Genomic DNA, 17,695 nt, shown 5'->3' with positions numbered 1-17,695 from the left:
ACAAAATTAAAGGAAAATGGAGGTGAAATTTCAAAATTTCAATTTTCATTCAATTTTTTTCCTGTAAGGCAGGAAGGCTTAACAAAACAAGCCTCAATATGTAGTCATAAGCTGCTGTATGGGCACATGGCAGGTCTCAGAAAGGAGGAAGCACCATATGGTTTTTGGAGGGCAGATTTTGATGGAATGGTTTTTGGGAGCCATGTCACATTTGAAGAGACCCTAAAGTACCCCTAACCTACAGTGGAAACCCCCAAAAAGTTACTCCATTTTGGAAACTACGTCCCTCGAGGAATTTGTTGAAGGGTGTACTGACCGTTTTGACCCCATAGGCGTTTCATAGAATTTAGAAACACGTGGCTGTGAAAATTAAAAATGTAATTTCCTCCAATAAAACGTAGCATAATCCCCTCATTTTTCATTTTCACAAGGGGTAACAGGAAAAAAGCACCCCAAATGTTTTAAGTATTTTCTCCTGAACATGGCAATACCTCATATGTGGTCGTAAACTGCTGTATGGGTACACCACAGGTTTTTAGAGCGCAGATATTGCTGGAATGGTTTTCAGACAACATTTCATATTCAAAGACACCCTGAGGTACCCATAAAGGGGAAACCCCAAAAAGTGACCCCATTTTGGAAACTACACACCTCAAGGAATTTATTTAACAGGCGTTTCATAGTAGTTAGAAACACTTGGCTGTTAAAATAAAAAAAAATATAGTTTTCCCAATAAACATTGCTTTAGCCCAAGATTTTTGATTTTCAAAAGGGATAACAAGAGGAAAAAAAGGACCCTATAATTTGTTATGCAATTACTACTGAATACAGCAGAACCCCATTTGTGGTGGTAAACTGCTGTGTGGGTATACCAAAGGACTCCAAAGAGCGCCATATATTTTTGGAGGGCAGATTTTGCTGGAATGGTTTCAAGACCCTGAGGTTCCCCCACAGTACAAACCCCCTAAAAGTGACTCAGTTATTAGAAACTAAACCCACCAATTACTTTTTCAAGGGGTGTAGTGAGTATTTAAAAACACTTGGCTGTGAATACGAAATATAAATCTGGACCTAAATGTTGCTTTAGGTCCATATTTTTTCATATTTTAAGTGGTTCATGACCCCATAATGTGTTACCCATTTAATTCTGAATATGGCAACATCTAATGTGATTGTAAACTGCTGTAAGGGCACACCCCAGGACTCAGAAGAGAAACAGCACCATGTGCATTTGAGATCTAGTTTGGTGCCTTATACAGCACTGGCCGACAACTGCAGAGGGTATGAGGCGGTGCAAAGTGAAAATTGCAATTTTTCACAGATATACCATCTCAGTGCCCAATTTGGTGTGCCCATTGTGTGAAAAGCAAGCTCTTGTATTATTATACCATGCTTCCTGGTTTTATAAACATTCTAAGTAGGGATCGACCGATATTGATACCGATAATCTGTGAACTTTCAGGCCGATAGCCGATAATTTATACTGATATTCTGTGCATTTTCATTTTCTGAAAAAAAAAAAAATACCTACACAAATCTGCTGAAAATGAACATGTTTATTGTTAACGTTTTGCTTTTTTTTGTAAATCTTTCTTTTTCATTTATACTTAATACTTTGGTGTTTGTGTTTTTATCTTTTTTTTTTTTACTAACTTTTAGCCCCCTTAGGGGCTTGAACCCTTGTCCTATTCACCCTGATAGATCTCTATTAGGTTGAATAGGACTTCACACTCTCCCTGCTGCTCTGTGCCTTGTGCACACAGCAGCATGGAGCTGACTATGGCAGCCAGGGCTTCAGTAGCGCCCTGGCTGCCATGATAATCGATCGGAGCCCCCGGCTTACACTGCTGGGGCTCCGATCAGAAGTTGCCACTGCCACCAATGAGGAGGAGGGGACCCTGTGGCCGCTGCCACCAATGATTAATACTGAGGGGCGCACTGCGCCATCAATGTTTTTAATACTGGGGTTGGAAGGGGTGCATTGCGCCACCAATGAAGATAACTCGCCCATTAATTCAAATACAGGAGGCTGGTGCCGGCTGCAGAATCATATAGCCCACCCGCCCTCTATGAGCGGTAGCTGCGATCCGCGGGAGTTAACCCCTCAGGTGTGGCAGGGGTTAACTGCCGCGGATGGCAGCTACTTGTCATAGAGGTCGGGTGCGGCTATATGATTCTGCAGCCAGCACCTGTCTCCTGTGAATCTGAATGAGTGAGTTATCATCTTTGGTGACGCAGTGGCCACAGCCCCTCCCCCCTACTTTTATTAGTGGCACTGGCAGCAGCTGCACAGGTGGGAGGGAAACACTGCTTCCTTCTTCCCTGTGCTGCTGAGGGAACACGGATCGCGCTGAGAGCAGTGTGATCCATGTTCGCGATTCGTTATCGGCATGGTTCAGCAAAAAACGCTTCTGTTACTGATAATACAACCATCTGCATCCGTTATGAACGGATCCGGTTGTAAACAGCCACTTATCAATGTATTCATAAATTTCTTGGAGCTATAATAAAGGCACAGTACAACACAGAGCTGTAAGAAAAGATGCTCCAGCATGAAGAATGTAAGTTTTTGGTATAACAGACATATCAGAGGAGCTAATAGGTCGTCTTTACGCTACATACTACTTTACTGAAACCTATAAATAAATTAATTGTACAGTCATACCATGTGTCTACTCACCGTAGTCTGGCCACATCAAGCTCTCTCTGTGCCAGCTCAGCCTGCTTGACAGCGACCTGTGACGACAGGCCATTTATTTTATTATGCATGGCCTCCATCTGGTTACCGGCTTCTTTTAAATTCAATTCTAAAGCCTTCATAAAAGCAATAAAGAAAACACATAAAAGAGCATGGAGAGGGTTGAATGATGTTCTGTCTCTCAAGTAAACCTATTGTAGCTAATGTGTCTATGGCTCGCTTACAACTGCTGAAACGAACATCATATAAATGCGTTGTAGACACTCAGACCGTGTATTTAGTGTATTTCAAACACCTTCCAGAAGGACAGCGTAAGCCGCAAAATCTCCGCATTTCTTTTTACGTCTTAACCGAGATAATCCATCTGTGCCTAAAACACTCTTGATGAATTGCACCGGAGTAAAATAAAAAAAGCGAAGCGTTTTCGTCTCCCCCCATATTTGCATTCTGAACATATGTATTCTTTAAGTTTTATGTGAGAATGAAGTCTGTTCTACTATTTAATGATTAGACTTTAGAATGCCCATTTGATGTCAGCTTCCTGCTTTGCCGCATCAATTTTTAAAGAGCTGTGGGTTTTAAGTGTAGGAATTTAAATGAATGCAGGTCCCAGCTGGCATGTTTGAATACATAAGTTGTTATCACAGCAAATAACAAGAAGCATAAGTGCACGCCACAATGTAGTTTGAAAAATCATGTGAGGGAATCCAGCCGCTCGGCAGCATACCTTCATTTTGGCATCAATGCCAGACTTCTCTGCTCTCCACTGTGCCTCCTGCTTTCGCGCTTTCTCCAGGTCACCGAGCAGGTCAGCACATTTCTTACTTAAATTCTCCTTCTCTTCCTCCAAATTTTCAAAAATGGCTGCCCTTTGCTCCTCTTCTTTTTGGGAGTTCTGCTTTGTGCTCTGCGTGACAAAGTAATTGCATTATCCCTGCACAAGCTCTGAACAGTTCCTAGGCAAGTGACCCTGGGCACGTAGCTTGGGTAGGACTGAAGGCGAGCGGTTACAGTCTTATTTTAGTTCTGCAGGTGGAAGGGACTTATTTCTTTAACTACTTGACAGCTCTGATGAGCACACATATGCAAGGAAGCCTTTAATTGATCAAGATGCCTTTGATGATGTCCCCAGCTATTTTTGAGACCCGCGCAGACATATCATTCCAGACCTCGGGTTTATCAATTAATAATACCAGTCCCATCAGAATGTAATTAAAAAGAAGCCACATATTCACACTACATCCACTAGCTCCATATCCATCATTAAGTATTTATTTGAAAGTTATAAGCCTTAGATTTTAGACTTTAAAGGAGTGCTAGGCGTTGACTGCATGAGGAATAACGGCAAAGCAGAGCGAGGCCTCAGGCAATTCTCCTGCAGCACATGTCCCTCTCCGTGTCACAGTCGATGGCACCGCATGAAGCACAGCGCTTCACAGCAAGACAACTGGAAAATATGTACAAGACAAGGTACCTTAAGCTCTTGACTTTTATCTTTTAATTTTTGTTGGAGGTCATGGACTTCCTTTCTGAGTAAAGCAATTTCTTCATCTACAGCAATCTTTCTCTGGACAAGGTTGTTTATCTCCTGCTGTTGTCCTGATGCTCTCTAGAATGAAATAAAAAAAAGACAAGACAATGCAGACTCTATTCATGAGGTACTAGTGATTTTACAGTCATATAGGTTTTAGAAAATCGGAATATTGTAGGACTTGTGTATAAGCAAGGTTCATAACAGCTGATGTCAGGCCACAAAATATCAAGACATGGAGTGAAAAAAAAAGTTACCCATATGGCACATAACAAATGAGCATGTGATGCCCCAGAATAATTCCATCAGAAAGGAGTACCATTTTTTTTTTAAACTGAATATTTATAACCCACATTTTTTTCAAACTTTTGGCTGTTTTTCTTTTCATATTGGTGGTATTTTACCATTGAGAACTCAACTAAAACAACCCTCCTTCTGTAGCATGTCAGCACATTGAAAAATATCCTATAGAGATATGAAATTCATTGTCAGTTTACTGCTGCTGTGAGGGGAAGGTGTTATCTGTTAGTATTATAGTAGATTGGTAGAATTTGGATAATAATATAAAGGCTCCATTGCTCTTTTCATAGGCCTAGATAAAGATGTACACACTGCACTTATCCATGTAAGGTGATGCTGTAATGGAGTTACTTGTCCCCTCCCTTCTCCTGACTGATAAAGTGAAGCAAGGCTGTTTGCCGTGCTAAAAGTTCAAACAAAGGAGGAAGTTAAAGAATCAGGACAGGAAGGAAAATACATGGCAGCGTCTGTGCCCACAGGGGAGAGCGGGACAGCAGCAGTTTTTGTCCGGCTGATTCTCAGTATGTTTACCGCCCTGCAACCAGATCTCAGGTAGTGTTGTCAGGTAGCGTCTGGCAGTGCCGGATCCAGACATCTCTTGCAGGCTACTCCCTGCTGGAACAGGCTGCCTGAGAAGTCTAATGCAAATGTGAAATTAGCCTTACCAGGTAAGATGGAGGTTGGGGACCCTGTTCTGGACAAAGGTGCAACTCACATCAGACATTCATGGTTTATCCTTTGGATATGCCATAAACGTCTAAAATGAGAACACACTTTAATCTCTTCCCATCCTTGTAGGGAGTCACTTCAGTGTCCAAGGACATATCCCTTACATCCTTGCTACTGATGTCTGGATCTTTGGCTTTCTTAGTTTTAAAGTTGACTTGGCATCAACTGTATTCTGTCCTCAATGAGGGCTGTTGCACTGGCAATGTTTGGTCTCCTGGCCTGCTCTATAGGACTCGCATGCGCTCGCTTTCAGCCTCTCTAAGGCACCCTTCCCAGTAGCAGTTGTCTCTTGCTTATCACCTCTCTGCACCTAATTAGGCTCTTTATTGATGACACACATTTACCAGAGTCCAGATCAGAATGTTAAATAAGGATACTTTCACATTTGCGCTTCCCCTTGCCGCTATTGAGATCCGTCATAGGATCTAAATAGTAGTGGAAACCGCTTCCGTTTTGTCCCTATTCATTGTCAATGGGGACAAACTGAACTGAACGAAATGGAATGCACCAGAAAGCAGTGTTTTTCTGTCCGCGATGTGGTGCGGACCAAGACGGATCCGTCCTGACACACAATGTAAGTCAATGGGGACACAATAAAAAACAGATCTGTCCCCTATTGACTTACAATGGTTTTAGAAACGCATCCATCAAGGCTATCTTGAAGATAATAAAACCGGATCGGTTCATAACAGATGCAGATGGTTGTATTATCAGAACGGAAGCATTTTTGCTGAACCCTGTCTGATCCAGCAAAAATGCTGGTGTGAAAGTAGCCTAAGTTGCACCAAACACCATAAACGTACAAACCTCAATAAAGATACCATTTAAAATTGTCCTCATTGTGTCTATAACCAAACTTTAGAGTAAAATATGCAATGCAGACCATTGCTCTAGCGATATAAATTACATACTACAGAAACAGCGATAATTACAAACCGGATTCCAAAAAAGTTGGGACACTAAACAAATTGTGAATAAAAACTGAATGCGATGATGTGGAGATGGCAAATGTCAATATTTTATTTGTAATAGAACGTAGATGACAGATCAAACGTTTAATCCAAGTAAATGTATCATTTTAAAGGAAAAATACGTTGATTCAAATTTTCACGGTGTCAACAAATCCCAAAAAAGTTGGGACAAGTAGCAATAAGAGGCTGCAAAAAGTAAATTTGAGCATAACGAAGAGCTGGAAGACCAATTAACACTAATTACGTCAATTGGCAACATGATTGGGTATAAAAAGAGCTTCTCAGAGTGGCAGTGTCTCTCAGAAGCCAAGATGGGTAGAGGATCACCAATTCCCACAATGTTGCGCAGAAAGATAGTGGAGCAATATCAGAAAGGTGTTACCCAGCGAAAAATTGCAAAGACTTTGCATCTATCATCATCAACTGTGCATAACATCATCCGAAGATTCAGAGAATCTGGAACAATCTCTGTGCGTAAGGGTCAAGGCCGTAAAACCATACTGGATGCCCGTGATCTCCGGGCCCTTAAACGACACTGCACCACAAACAGGAATGCTACTGTAAAGGAAATCACAGAATGGGCTCAGGAATACTTCCAGAAACCATTGTCAGTGAACACAATCCACCGTGCCATCCGCCGTTGCCAGCTGAAACTCTACAGTGCAAAGAAGAAGCCATTTCTAAGCAAGATCCACAAGGTCAGGCGTTTTCACTGGGCCAGGGATCATTTAAAATGGAGTGTGGCAAAATGGAAGACTGTTCTGTGGTCAGACGAGTCACGATTCAAAGTTCTTTTTGGAAATCTGGGACGCCATGTTATCCGGACCAAAAGAGGACAAGGACAACCCAAGTTGTTATCAACGCTCAGTTCAGAAGCCTGCATCTCTGATGGTATGGGGTTGCATGAGTGCGTGTGGCATGGGCAGCTTGCATGTCTGGAAAGGCACCATCAATGCAGAAAAATATATTCAGGTTCTAGAACAACATATTCTCCCATCCAGACGTCATCTCTTTCAGGGAAGACCCTTAATTTTTCAACAAGATAATGCCAGACCACATTCTGCATCAATCACAACATCATGGCTGCGTAGGAGAAGGATCTGGGTACTGAAATGGCCAGTCTGCAGTCCAGATCTTTCACCTATAGAGAACATTTGGCGCATCATAAAGAGGAAGGTGCAACAAAGAAGGCCCAAGACGATTGAACAGTTAGAGGCCTGTATTAGACAAGAATGGGAGAGCATTCCTATTTCTAAACTTGAGAAACTGGTCTCCTCGGTCCCCAGACGTCTGTTGAGTGTTGTAAGAACAAGGGGAGATGCCACACAGTGGTGAAAATGGCCTTGTCCCAACTTTTTGGGGATTTGTTGACACCATGAAATTCTGATTCAACATATTTTTCCCTTAAAATGGTACATTTTCTCAGTTTAAACTTTTGTTCTGTGATTTATGTTCTATTCTGAATAAAATATTAGAAGTTGGCACCTCCACATCATTGCATTCAGTTTTTATTCACAATTTGTATAGTGTCCCAACTTTTTGGGAATCCGGTTTGTATTTTCAGAAAGGTGTAATGCAGGGGCTTTTTTATGCCCATATTATGGAGGCAATACCCAGACATCGAACAGTTCTTAACCACTTCAACCCCGCTAGCTAAAACCCCCTTCATGACCAGAGCACTTTTTACACTTCTGCACTACACTACTTTCACCGTTTATTGCTCGGTCATGCAACTTACCACCCAAATGAATTTTACCTCCTTTTCTTCTCACTAATAGAGCTTTCATTTGGTGGTATTTCATTGCTGCTGACATTTTTACTTTTTTTGTTATTAATCGAAATTTAACGATTTTTTTGCAAAAAAAATGACATTTTTCACTTTCAGCTGTAAAATTTTGCAAAAAAAACTACATCCATATATAAATTTTTCACTAAATTTATTGTTCTACATGTCTTTGATAAAAAAAAAATGTTTGGGCAAAAAAAAAAAATGGTTTGGGTAAAAGTTATAGCGTTTACAAACTATGGTACAAAAATGTGAATTTCCGCTTTTTGAAGCAGCTCTGACTTTCTGAGCACCTGTCATGTTTCCTGAGGTTCTACAATGCCCAGACAGTAGAAAACCCCCACAAATGACCCCATTTCGGAAAGTAGACACCCTAAGGTATTCGCTGATGGGCATAGTGAGTTCATAGAACTTTTTATTTTTTTGTCACAAGTTAGCGGAAAATGATGATTTTTTTTTTCTTTTTTTTTCTTACAAAGTCTCATATTCCACTAACTTGCGACAAAAAATAAAAAATTCTAAGAACTCGCCATGCCCCTCACGGAATACCTTGGGGTGTCTTCTTTCCAAAATGGGGTCACTTGTGGGGTAGTTATACTGCCCTGGCAATTTAGGGGCCCAAATGTGTGAGAAGTACCTTGCAATCAAAATGTGTAAAAAATGGCCTGCGAAATCCGAAAGGTGCACTTTGGAATATGTGCCCCTTTGCCCACCTTGGCAGCAAAAAAGTGTCACACATCTGGTATCGCCGTACTCAGGAGAAGTTGGGGAATGTGTTTTGGGGTGTCATTTTACATATACCCATGCTGGGTGAGAGAAATATCTTGGCAAAAGACAACTTTTCCAATTTCTTTATACAAAGTTGGAATTTGACCAAGATATTTCTCTCACCCAGCATGGGTATATGTAAAATGACACCCCAAAACACATTCCCCAACTTCTCCTGAGTACGGCGATACCAGATGTGTGACACTTTTTTGCAGCCTAGATGCGCAAAGGGGCCCAAATTCCTTTTAGGAGGGCATTTTTAGACATTTGGATCCCAGACTTCTTCTCACGCTTTAGGGCCCCTAAATAGCCAGGGCAGTATAAATACCCCACTTTGGAAAGAAGACACCCCAAGGTATTCAATGAGGGGCCTGGCGAGTTAAAAGAATTTTTATTTTTTTTGCATAAGTTAGCGGAAATTGATTTTTTTTTGTTTTTTTCTCACAAAGTCTCACTTTCCGCTAACTTAGGACAAGAATTTCAATCTTTAATGGACTCAATATGCCCCTCACGGAATACCTTGGGGTGTCTTCTTTCCGAAATGGGGTCACATGTGGGGTATTTATACTGCCCTGGCTTTTTAGGGGCCCTAAAGCGTGAGAAGAAGTCTGGAATATAAACGTCTAAAAAATTTTATGCATTTGGATTCCGTGAGGGGTATGGTGAGTTCATGTGAGATTTTATTTTTTGACACAAGTTAGTGGAATATGAGACTTTGTAAGAAAAAACAAAAAAAAAATATATATATATTTCCGCTAACTTGGGCCAAAAAAATGTCTGAATGGAGCCTTACAGGGGTGGTGATCAATGACAGGGGGGTGATCAATGACAGAGGGGTGATCACCCATATAGACTCCCTGATCACCTTCGTCATTGATCACCCCCCTGTAAGGCTCCATTCAGACGTCCGTATGATTTTTACGGATCCACTGATACATGGATCGGATCCGCAAAACACATGCGGACGTCTGAATGGAGCCTTACAGGGGGGTGATCAATGACAGGGAAGTGATCAGGAAGTCTATATGCGTGATCACCCCCCTGTCATTGATCACTGTAAGGCTCCATTCAGACGTCCGCATGATTTTTACGGATCCATGGATACATGGATCGGATCCGCAAAACACATGCGGACGTCTGAATGGAGCCTAACAGGGGGGTGATCAATGACAGAGGGGTGATCACCCATATACACTCCCTGATCACCCCCTGTCATTGATCATCCCCCTGTAAGGCTCCATTCAGACGTCCGCATGTGTTTTGCGGATTCGATCCATGGATCCGTAAAAATCATACGGACGTCTGAATGGAGCCTTACAGGGGGTGATCAATGACAGGGGGTGATCAGGGAGTGTATATGGGTGATCACCCCCCTGTCATTGATCACCCCCCTGTAAGGCTCCATTCAGACGTCCGTATGATTTTTACGGATCCATGGATACATGGATCAGATCCGCAAAACACATGCGGACGTCTGAATGGAGCCTTACAGGGGGGTGATCAATGACAGGGGGTGATCAGGGAGTGTATATGGGTGATCACCCCGAGGCGCGCGCGTTCACAGGAAATCTCGGCTCTCGCGGGAGGACGCGTATATGCGTCCACCCAGAAGAGCAGGGGCGCCGGCAGGACGCAATCCTGCGTACGGCGGTCCTGGAGTGGTTAAAGGGGTTGTCTGTGTTCAGAGCTGAACCCGGACAGAAGCTCCCCTTCACTCATTTACCATTTCTTGCTCTGATGCTCCTCCCTCCCCTCTGCTGTATGCTAGGCGGAGACTTCTGCCTAGCAGTGCACCCGGTGACCTCACTTGCACAAATGGGCAGTCATTAGTGCTGCCCTAGGTTGTTTTACTTAAAGGGGTTGTCTGGGTTCAGAGCTGAACCCGGACATCCCTCCATTTTCACCCCGGCAGCCCCCCTGACATGCGCCAAATTGCGCAGGGCAAAAGCATTTTTAGGAGATCCGGTGACGTATCGGGGCTCTCCATGGGGCTGACAGGAACCCCGGTGACGTCACCGGTACTGATGGGCGGGATTTAGCTCTGCCCTAGCCAGTAAAACGGCTAGGGCAGAGCTAAAGCCCGCCCCTCAGAGCCGATGACTTCAACGAACACACTGTTGGGCGGAAGTTACCGCCCGGCAGTGTGTTATTGAAAACAAAAAAGCCCGTGCCCTGCGCCATTTAGCACAGGGCACGGGAGCGCATCGGAGCATAAGATGCTCCGATGCTAGCCTCAGGGGGGCTGTCTGGGTGAAAATAAGGGTATGTCCGGGTTCAGCTCTGAACCCGTACAACCCCTTTAAGACCACCCATTCATGCCGGTGACATCAACAGGATCCCTGCTAGGCAAAAGTCTCCACCTAACATACTCTTGTGAAGCCCGGTATGTCACCAGTTGTAAAGAAAAAGCCCTTGCCCAAGGGGGAGCATCAGAGCAAGAAATGATCCGATGCTCTACTCCTACATGCTAAATAAACTTTAAAAACCAGAGTTATGACTCTCAAACTCATTTTCTAATGAACTACAGGAGATTCAGAATCTGTATTAGGGCTCATTCACACGAGCGTGCCGTTTTTTTTTTTTCGGTCTGCAAATCGCGGATCCTCAAAACACGGATGGCGCCCATGTTCCTTCTGCAATTTGCGGTACGGAACAGGAGGATATTATAGAAATACCTATTCTTGTCCGCAAAACGGACAAGAATAGGACAGGACTCATAATTTTTGTGGGGCCACGGATCGGAGCAACGGATGCGGACAGCACACAGCGTGCTGTACGCATCTTTTGCAGACCCATTGAAATAAATGGTTTTGTATGCGGAAAGCAGAAAACGGCCCATATACGGAATGCAAAATACATTTGTGTGAACGAGCCCTTATACCAATCTGAAAGTGGCTGTAGTTAATGCATTATATTACATTTCCAAATGTAACATTGTTAATTAGGATTACGGTGGGGGGGTGGAAAATTATATACTATATACCAGTAATTCTCCTGCATGCATACAGAAGTTGGTTGGTGCATTCCTGTAGTTTTTACATTTGTGTAACACATGCAGCATTGAATGTAGACGTGTGGTAGGTATGAACTCCTCAACTTTCACTTTGTTGGTAGACTATTTTATATTAATAAGAACTTTTCTATAGTAGGCATTTCAGTCAAAGTTGAATTTTTGTCCAAATTTTGCTTAAAATCCCTATGTACTTTAAATTAGCATGACGGTGGTTGTGTATATTAATGGTTAGGTTATAATTTTATACACAGTATGTTTTGTGATCTGTGCTATGGACAGTATACATTTTCAACACATTTATGGATGACGGACAAATATTACATGGCCTGTTGCAATGGATTTGCAGTGGGGCTTAACCCCTTAGGGACCCATGACGTACCGGTACAGCATGGATCCCGAGTCCTTAAGGTGAAATAGGGCTGAGTCCTTAAGGGGTTAAAGAAGACCAGCCACCACTCCTGACATATCTGTTTCCCTAAATACATTTTATTCCCATGCAATAATTAATAATTATTATTATTATTATTATTAATTTTCTACATCTAGGACTTATCAGCTGTGAGGGGCATCGCTGCATAACCCAACACTGACAGCCCTGACTAAAAAGAGGCTGATGGTGCAGGGACACGCACTCAACTGGTTACACCCAATTACAGATTCCGAAATAAATTTCTAGTATTAATATCTGAGGAATAAAAACAACATAGAGTTAAATGAAAAGAGGCTCCAGAATCGTCATTGCATGGAGAATGCAAGCAGTTACTAACACAGACACGTCATGAAAGGTGACAAGTCCTCTTTAAATGGGCTGTCTCACTGCAGCCATTCATGCCATATTGCTAGTAAAGGGCAATAACGGGCAGCACCAATGGCAGCAGATGCAGTTGGCTCAGCCTTATCTCCTTTCATTGTAAAATAAGTTTTCCACTGGACTTTTTTCTAGTGCATCAAACAGTCGTCGCATTTCCTTCCTTCGGTTTCCTACTTCTTGCTAGACTCTGCAATATGATGGAGCATTTCACAGTTTCTTGAGAATTATTAAAGAAATATTTCTATATCCCTCCATGTAAAATTGGAGACATAAAGTGGTACAATATGGACACACAGAGGGAGATTTATCAAGATCACTGCTTTCTGCTCAGGTCTCGATATCCCCTGCGTTGCTGGAGGATGCACCTAATTTATGATGTGGCACAGGCGTCACCATAAATTAGGCGCATCCTCTGGCAGTCCGTGCGCCTAATCAGAAATCTACGACAGCTCTGAGCTGCCATAGATTTCAGGCTTCATTGGCACCAGAAAAGTCATATAAATGAAGATAAATTTGTCTCTGCTGTCATCCGTGCCCCTTTCCCACCTTGTAAGGCCCCCTTTTAGAAAAGTACCAAGGACGGTGTTAAAAAAAAAAATAAAAAAAAAAACTTTTGTTTTTTCCAAAAAGTTGCATTTAAAAAGTCACAGACACAGCTTGTGACTTTTTAAAGCCACTTTTCTGGCTCAAGGGAGATGATACATTTCCCCTATAGAATTTGAGCAGCGCTACATTACTTATCCATGCCACATTCATCCATTATTGGGTAATGTGACTTAACCCTAAGCATGCTTACATATGCATTAGGTTATGTAAGAACATTTTCAGGACGCTTATACTGTATTACTTAGCCATTGCATTTGAACAATAAGTGTAATCTAACATAAGCTGTAAACTCGGACACTTATGAGATACACTAATGAACATACTGCACACTGCCATATCTGGAAACAAAAGCCGCGGTGCTTGGATGGTGTCTTTTTCCTAAAGCTTTCTGAAGGATGCAGAAATTGCTTACAATGACTCATGCTGTTTCTAACAGCAATTAAGAGCAGGTATAATTAGTGTGTGCACACCACATCCAGTAAAGCCAATTATTTATTGATAGCCATGCATAAATAGATCCATTTCAGAGACCTCCCCTACGACAACTCCTATTAAGGAGGATCCACTGGATATATTTATGACTATTTAATAATTGATTAGCATTGTATACTGTAGCCCACCTGCAGAAAACACTATAAAAGATTATTAGCTATTTCAGTTAACCAAAAAAACAGACAGAAATGTATTCCTTTATCCATTGCGTCTTGTGTGCAATAAAGCACTTAAAGAGGACCTGTCACCGCCCCTGACATGCCTGTTTTAATAGCTACATGCATTTCACATGTAATAACAATTCTGGAACATCTAGTCTCATGACTCTATGTTGTGCCATCCCTTTATTATTTCTACCAGAAGTTATGAATGGTGTGCTAGCAGTCTGCAGTAAGGGTACAGAGGGGAGGTAATGAGTTGGGGGGGGGGGGGGGGGGGGTGTACCTGCACAGTCAGACAATGGCAGCACTGATTGGATAGAGTGAGTCTGTGCAGGTACACCCCCCCCCCCCCCCCAACTGGTTACCTCCCCTCTGTACCCTTACTGCAGACTGCTAGCAATTCATTCATAACTTCTAGTAGAAATAATAAAGGAATGGCACAACACAGAGACATAAGAATAGATGCTCCAGAATTGTTATTACATGGAGAATGCATGTAGCTATTAAAAACAGGCATGTCAGGGGTGGTGACAGGTCCTCTTTAAAATGAAGAAGTGGAAAACTGCTATTTTGAACCAGATGGTGCAATTAAAAGGATTCGGTCATCAGAATTTAGGCCTATAACCTAAACATATGGCGAGGTCCCTACTAATACACAGAATCCTAAAGTGACCTTATCAAATGCGCCTGTGGCTCTATAATCATATAAAACAGGTTTATATCACCTGTCACTCACGTCCCAAATGTGTCCAATCTCATGATGCAGGGTGCCCGGCTGCAGCCATATCCTTTCGGTGCCCAGCGCCGCCTTCTGAATTGAAATCGCCGCCCTCCCTTTCATTAGAGCCGCCTACCTCAGTTCATCGCCGCCATTCTAACGTCAGCGCCACCTCTGAAATCGTCCGCTCTCCTCAGGTTATACCTAGTGCGCACGCGCGGGATCTGGCTGAGGAGAGCGGATGTTAGAGAGGCGGCAATGAGGTGAGGTAGGTGGCTCTAATGAAAGGAGGGCGGCGATTTCAATTCAGAAGGCGGCGATGGGCACCGAAAGGAGATGGCTGCAGCCGGGCACCCTGCATCATGAGACGTCCCTTTGGACACATTTCTGACGTGAGTGACAGGTGATATAAACCTGTTTTATATGATTATAGAGCCACAGGTGCATTTGATAAGGTCACTTTAGGATTCTGTGTATTAGTAGGGACCTCGCCATATGTTTAGGTTATAGGCCTAAATTCTGATGATAGAATCCCTTTAAGAATACTATGTAAGGGCTCATGCACACTAATGTATGTGCCCCGTGCCCATGCTGCGGTCCGCAATGTATGGGCACCAGCTGTGTGCCCACTGTTTGCGGATGCAGACCCATTCACTTAAATGGGTCTGCGATCCGCAAGATTCAGTCCGTGCCGGAAAAAAATAAAATTTCTATTTTTTTGCAGTGCACGGGCACGAACCGAAATCCCGTGGAAGCACTTTGTAGTGCTTCCATGGGCATCCGATCTGTGCCTCCGCTCCGCACTGCTCCGGATTGTGGACCTATTCAAGTGAATGAGTCTGCTTGCGTGATACGAAGCGCACACGGCTGGTGGCTCTTTGCGGGCATGAGCCCCTTAGGTGGTAAATAGAAGGGTATGTTCCGCTTCCCATCATGACACCTAGATCACAGCTGCTCTTTCCTCCTCAGCAGCAAGTTCACATACAAATCCCTCCTCACTGCAGAGATGCTGATGGAGAGGAATGAGGGATTCTCCCTGTACTAGAGATCATGAGGGTCCCTGTTACCCTGCAAATAGGCAATTCATTGTTAACCTTATAAACACTGAAACCACCAGCCAATTCTGCAATGACAAAGTGTTTGATGGGACACAGGATATTAACCAGAAGGGTGCCAGGTATTACAAAAATAGTGCAAGCGCCATTCTAAACAGATGTGCTGTAACAATAGGCAGTACAAACCTGTTCTAGCTCCTGTATTTTGCGGTCCTTCGTTTGCAAGATTTCCAGAACTTTTCTGTCTTTGGTCTCAGCTTTATTTTTTTCCCTGATGAAAAGAAGATTTATATTACACATTATTGAATCAAATTTGTACTTAATCATGTGAATGTATTACTCCTTCGTAAGAAATAACATTTGAAACAGTAAAGAATAAAATTATCTGTGACCAATAGCCCCCACAGAATTAATCATCATGAATATGGCAAGTAGCAGAAAATTTATTTTTCTGGCAGATGTGACTACTTTGTGAGTACTTTAGTCTTTTCTTCATACAGGCTTTGGACCCATAAGGCCTGTAGAAAAAATAAAATAAATATTTCGGCACTAGCATTAGTTCATCTTGTTTATTAAGGACATGATCATCTAAAATACTAAAAAGAGAATGACAAAGATGTCAAGTACAGAGATATGGCCGATTCTACAGTATTTAGAATAGTTTAAAGGGGTTGTCTCACTTCAGCAACTGGCCTTTATCATGTAGAGAAAGTTAATACAAGGCACTTACTAATGTATTGCGATTGGCCATATTGCCTCCTTTGCTGACTGGATTCATTTACCATTGCATTATACACTGCTCGTTTCCATGGTTACAGCCATGCAAACCATCAGCAGTGGCCGTGCTTGCACACTAAAAACTGCAGGAATTTATGTTTTTTGCTTAAATATAGATATTGACATGGAAAATAAAAAATAACAAGCCTGTAAACTAGACGTCACTGTGCAGGCCACGCCCCCCTTCACTGGCTGTCTGCTCTGTCCTAGGATTCTTAACCCCTTCAGCTGCACATACTGGCTAGCTGCAGCAGTGACAATTCTGGGCACTCGAGCTGATCTACTAGAGAGCGCATTGCACAAGAAGGTAGGGGGGAGATCCTGTGTGTATTGGCAGTGTCATTATACAAGTCGGACTTGTAGTTCTACACTTACAAGTTGCTGTTGATTCTCCTAGCATTAAGGGAACCAAGGTACCAGATGGAAACGAAACAGAGTTCGGTAAAAGGTTTTTAACATTAGAGCTCCGTACAGTATTCTAACAGTTTTATGCGAATAGACTTCGGATGTTTCATCCAAAGTTGATTCGCCCATCCCCAATTACAGGCATAATTAGAATGACAGATAAGACAGAATCCACCATTCACAAAAGGTGATAGTCAGAGCTCATCTATTCTTTTCTTGTACAATGACTTCTGCACAGGTAACAGAGCAAACTCTCCCATAGAAGTCATGAGGGTTCCCTCCTGACCTTTGTGTCTATGGACAATGGGGCTGCTGTAAAGCAATATTCTTAAAGCTTTCTAAATGCTGTTACGAACTGCTCAGGCAAAATGTCCGCCTCCCATAATCATGTTCAGAAAATAGCATAAATAAATCTCCAATCAGAAAAGATTAGAAAAAAGGAGATGTGCTGCTATATGGTTTTAACTGGCAGGAAAAAAAATTGGTGACACATTTCCGGTATTACTATGGTATAAAACAGATATGGTCATGTAGTTGATTACTTCATGTACTGTATAGCATACCCATGCATTCTTTTTTTCAATTTGGACTGTCCCACTTTCACCATGAAAATAAATCACTGTGGTTTGTTTCCATCCTGTATATAGCAACACTTATTCCTATATCCAACCAAACCCATGATGTACTTCTTCTCTTCTCTGCGACAGGTCCAGCACCGCACCTAACACCCAGCTAGTTTATAGCTCCTCCCAGCAGCTAGTAACATAGACACTCCCCTATCACTGCCCCTAACTCCCAGCTAGTTTATAGCTCCTCCCAGCAGCTAGTAACATAGACACTCCCCTATCACTGCCACTAACACCCAGCTAGTTTA

General features: G+C 42.6%; 1 protein-coding gene across 1 annotated transcript in view; it reads right to left on the bottom strand.

Moving 5' to 3' along the window:
- Positions 1-17,695, bottom strand: part of CNTLN (centlein) — a 327,152-nt gene that overhangs the window by 245,804 nt on the left and 63,653 nt on the right. Inside the window, exons 4-7 of the mRNA XM_044286471.1 lie at positions 15,826-15,910; positions 4,173-4,307; positions 3,426-3,605; positions 2,681-2,814 (exon numbers count right to left, since the gene is read on the bottom strand). Coding sequence (XP_044142406.1) covers positions 2,681-2,814; positions 3,426-3,605; positions 4,173-4,307; positions 15,826-15,910 — 534 coding nt within the window. The remainder of the gene's footprint in view (positions 1-2,680; positions 2,815-3,425; positions 3,606-4,172; positions 4,308-15,825; positions 15,911-17,695) is intronic.

This window comes from Bufo gargarizans, chromosome 1 (genome assembly GCF_014858855.1).
Source record: "Bufo gargarizans isolate SCDJY-AF-19 chromosome 1, ASM1485885v1, whole genome shotgun sequence".
In the NCBI taxonomy this organism is placed as follows: Eukaryota; Metazoa; Chordata; class Amphibia; order Anura; family Bufonidae; genus Bufo; species Bufo gargarizans.
The sequence above is the reverse complement of the archived record's forward strand: the minus strand, read 5'-3'. Positions and strand labels throughout refer to the sequence as shown.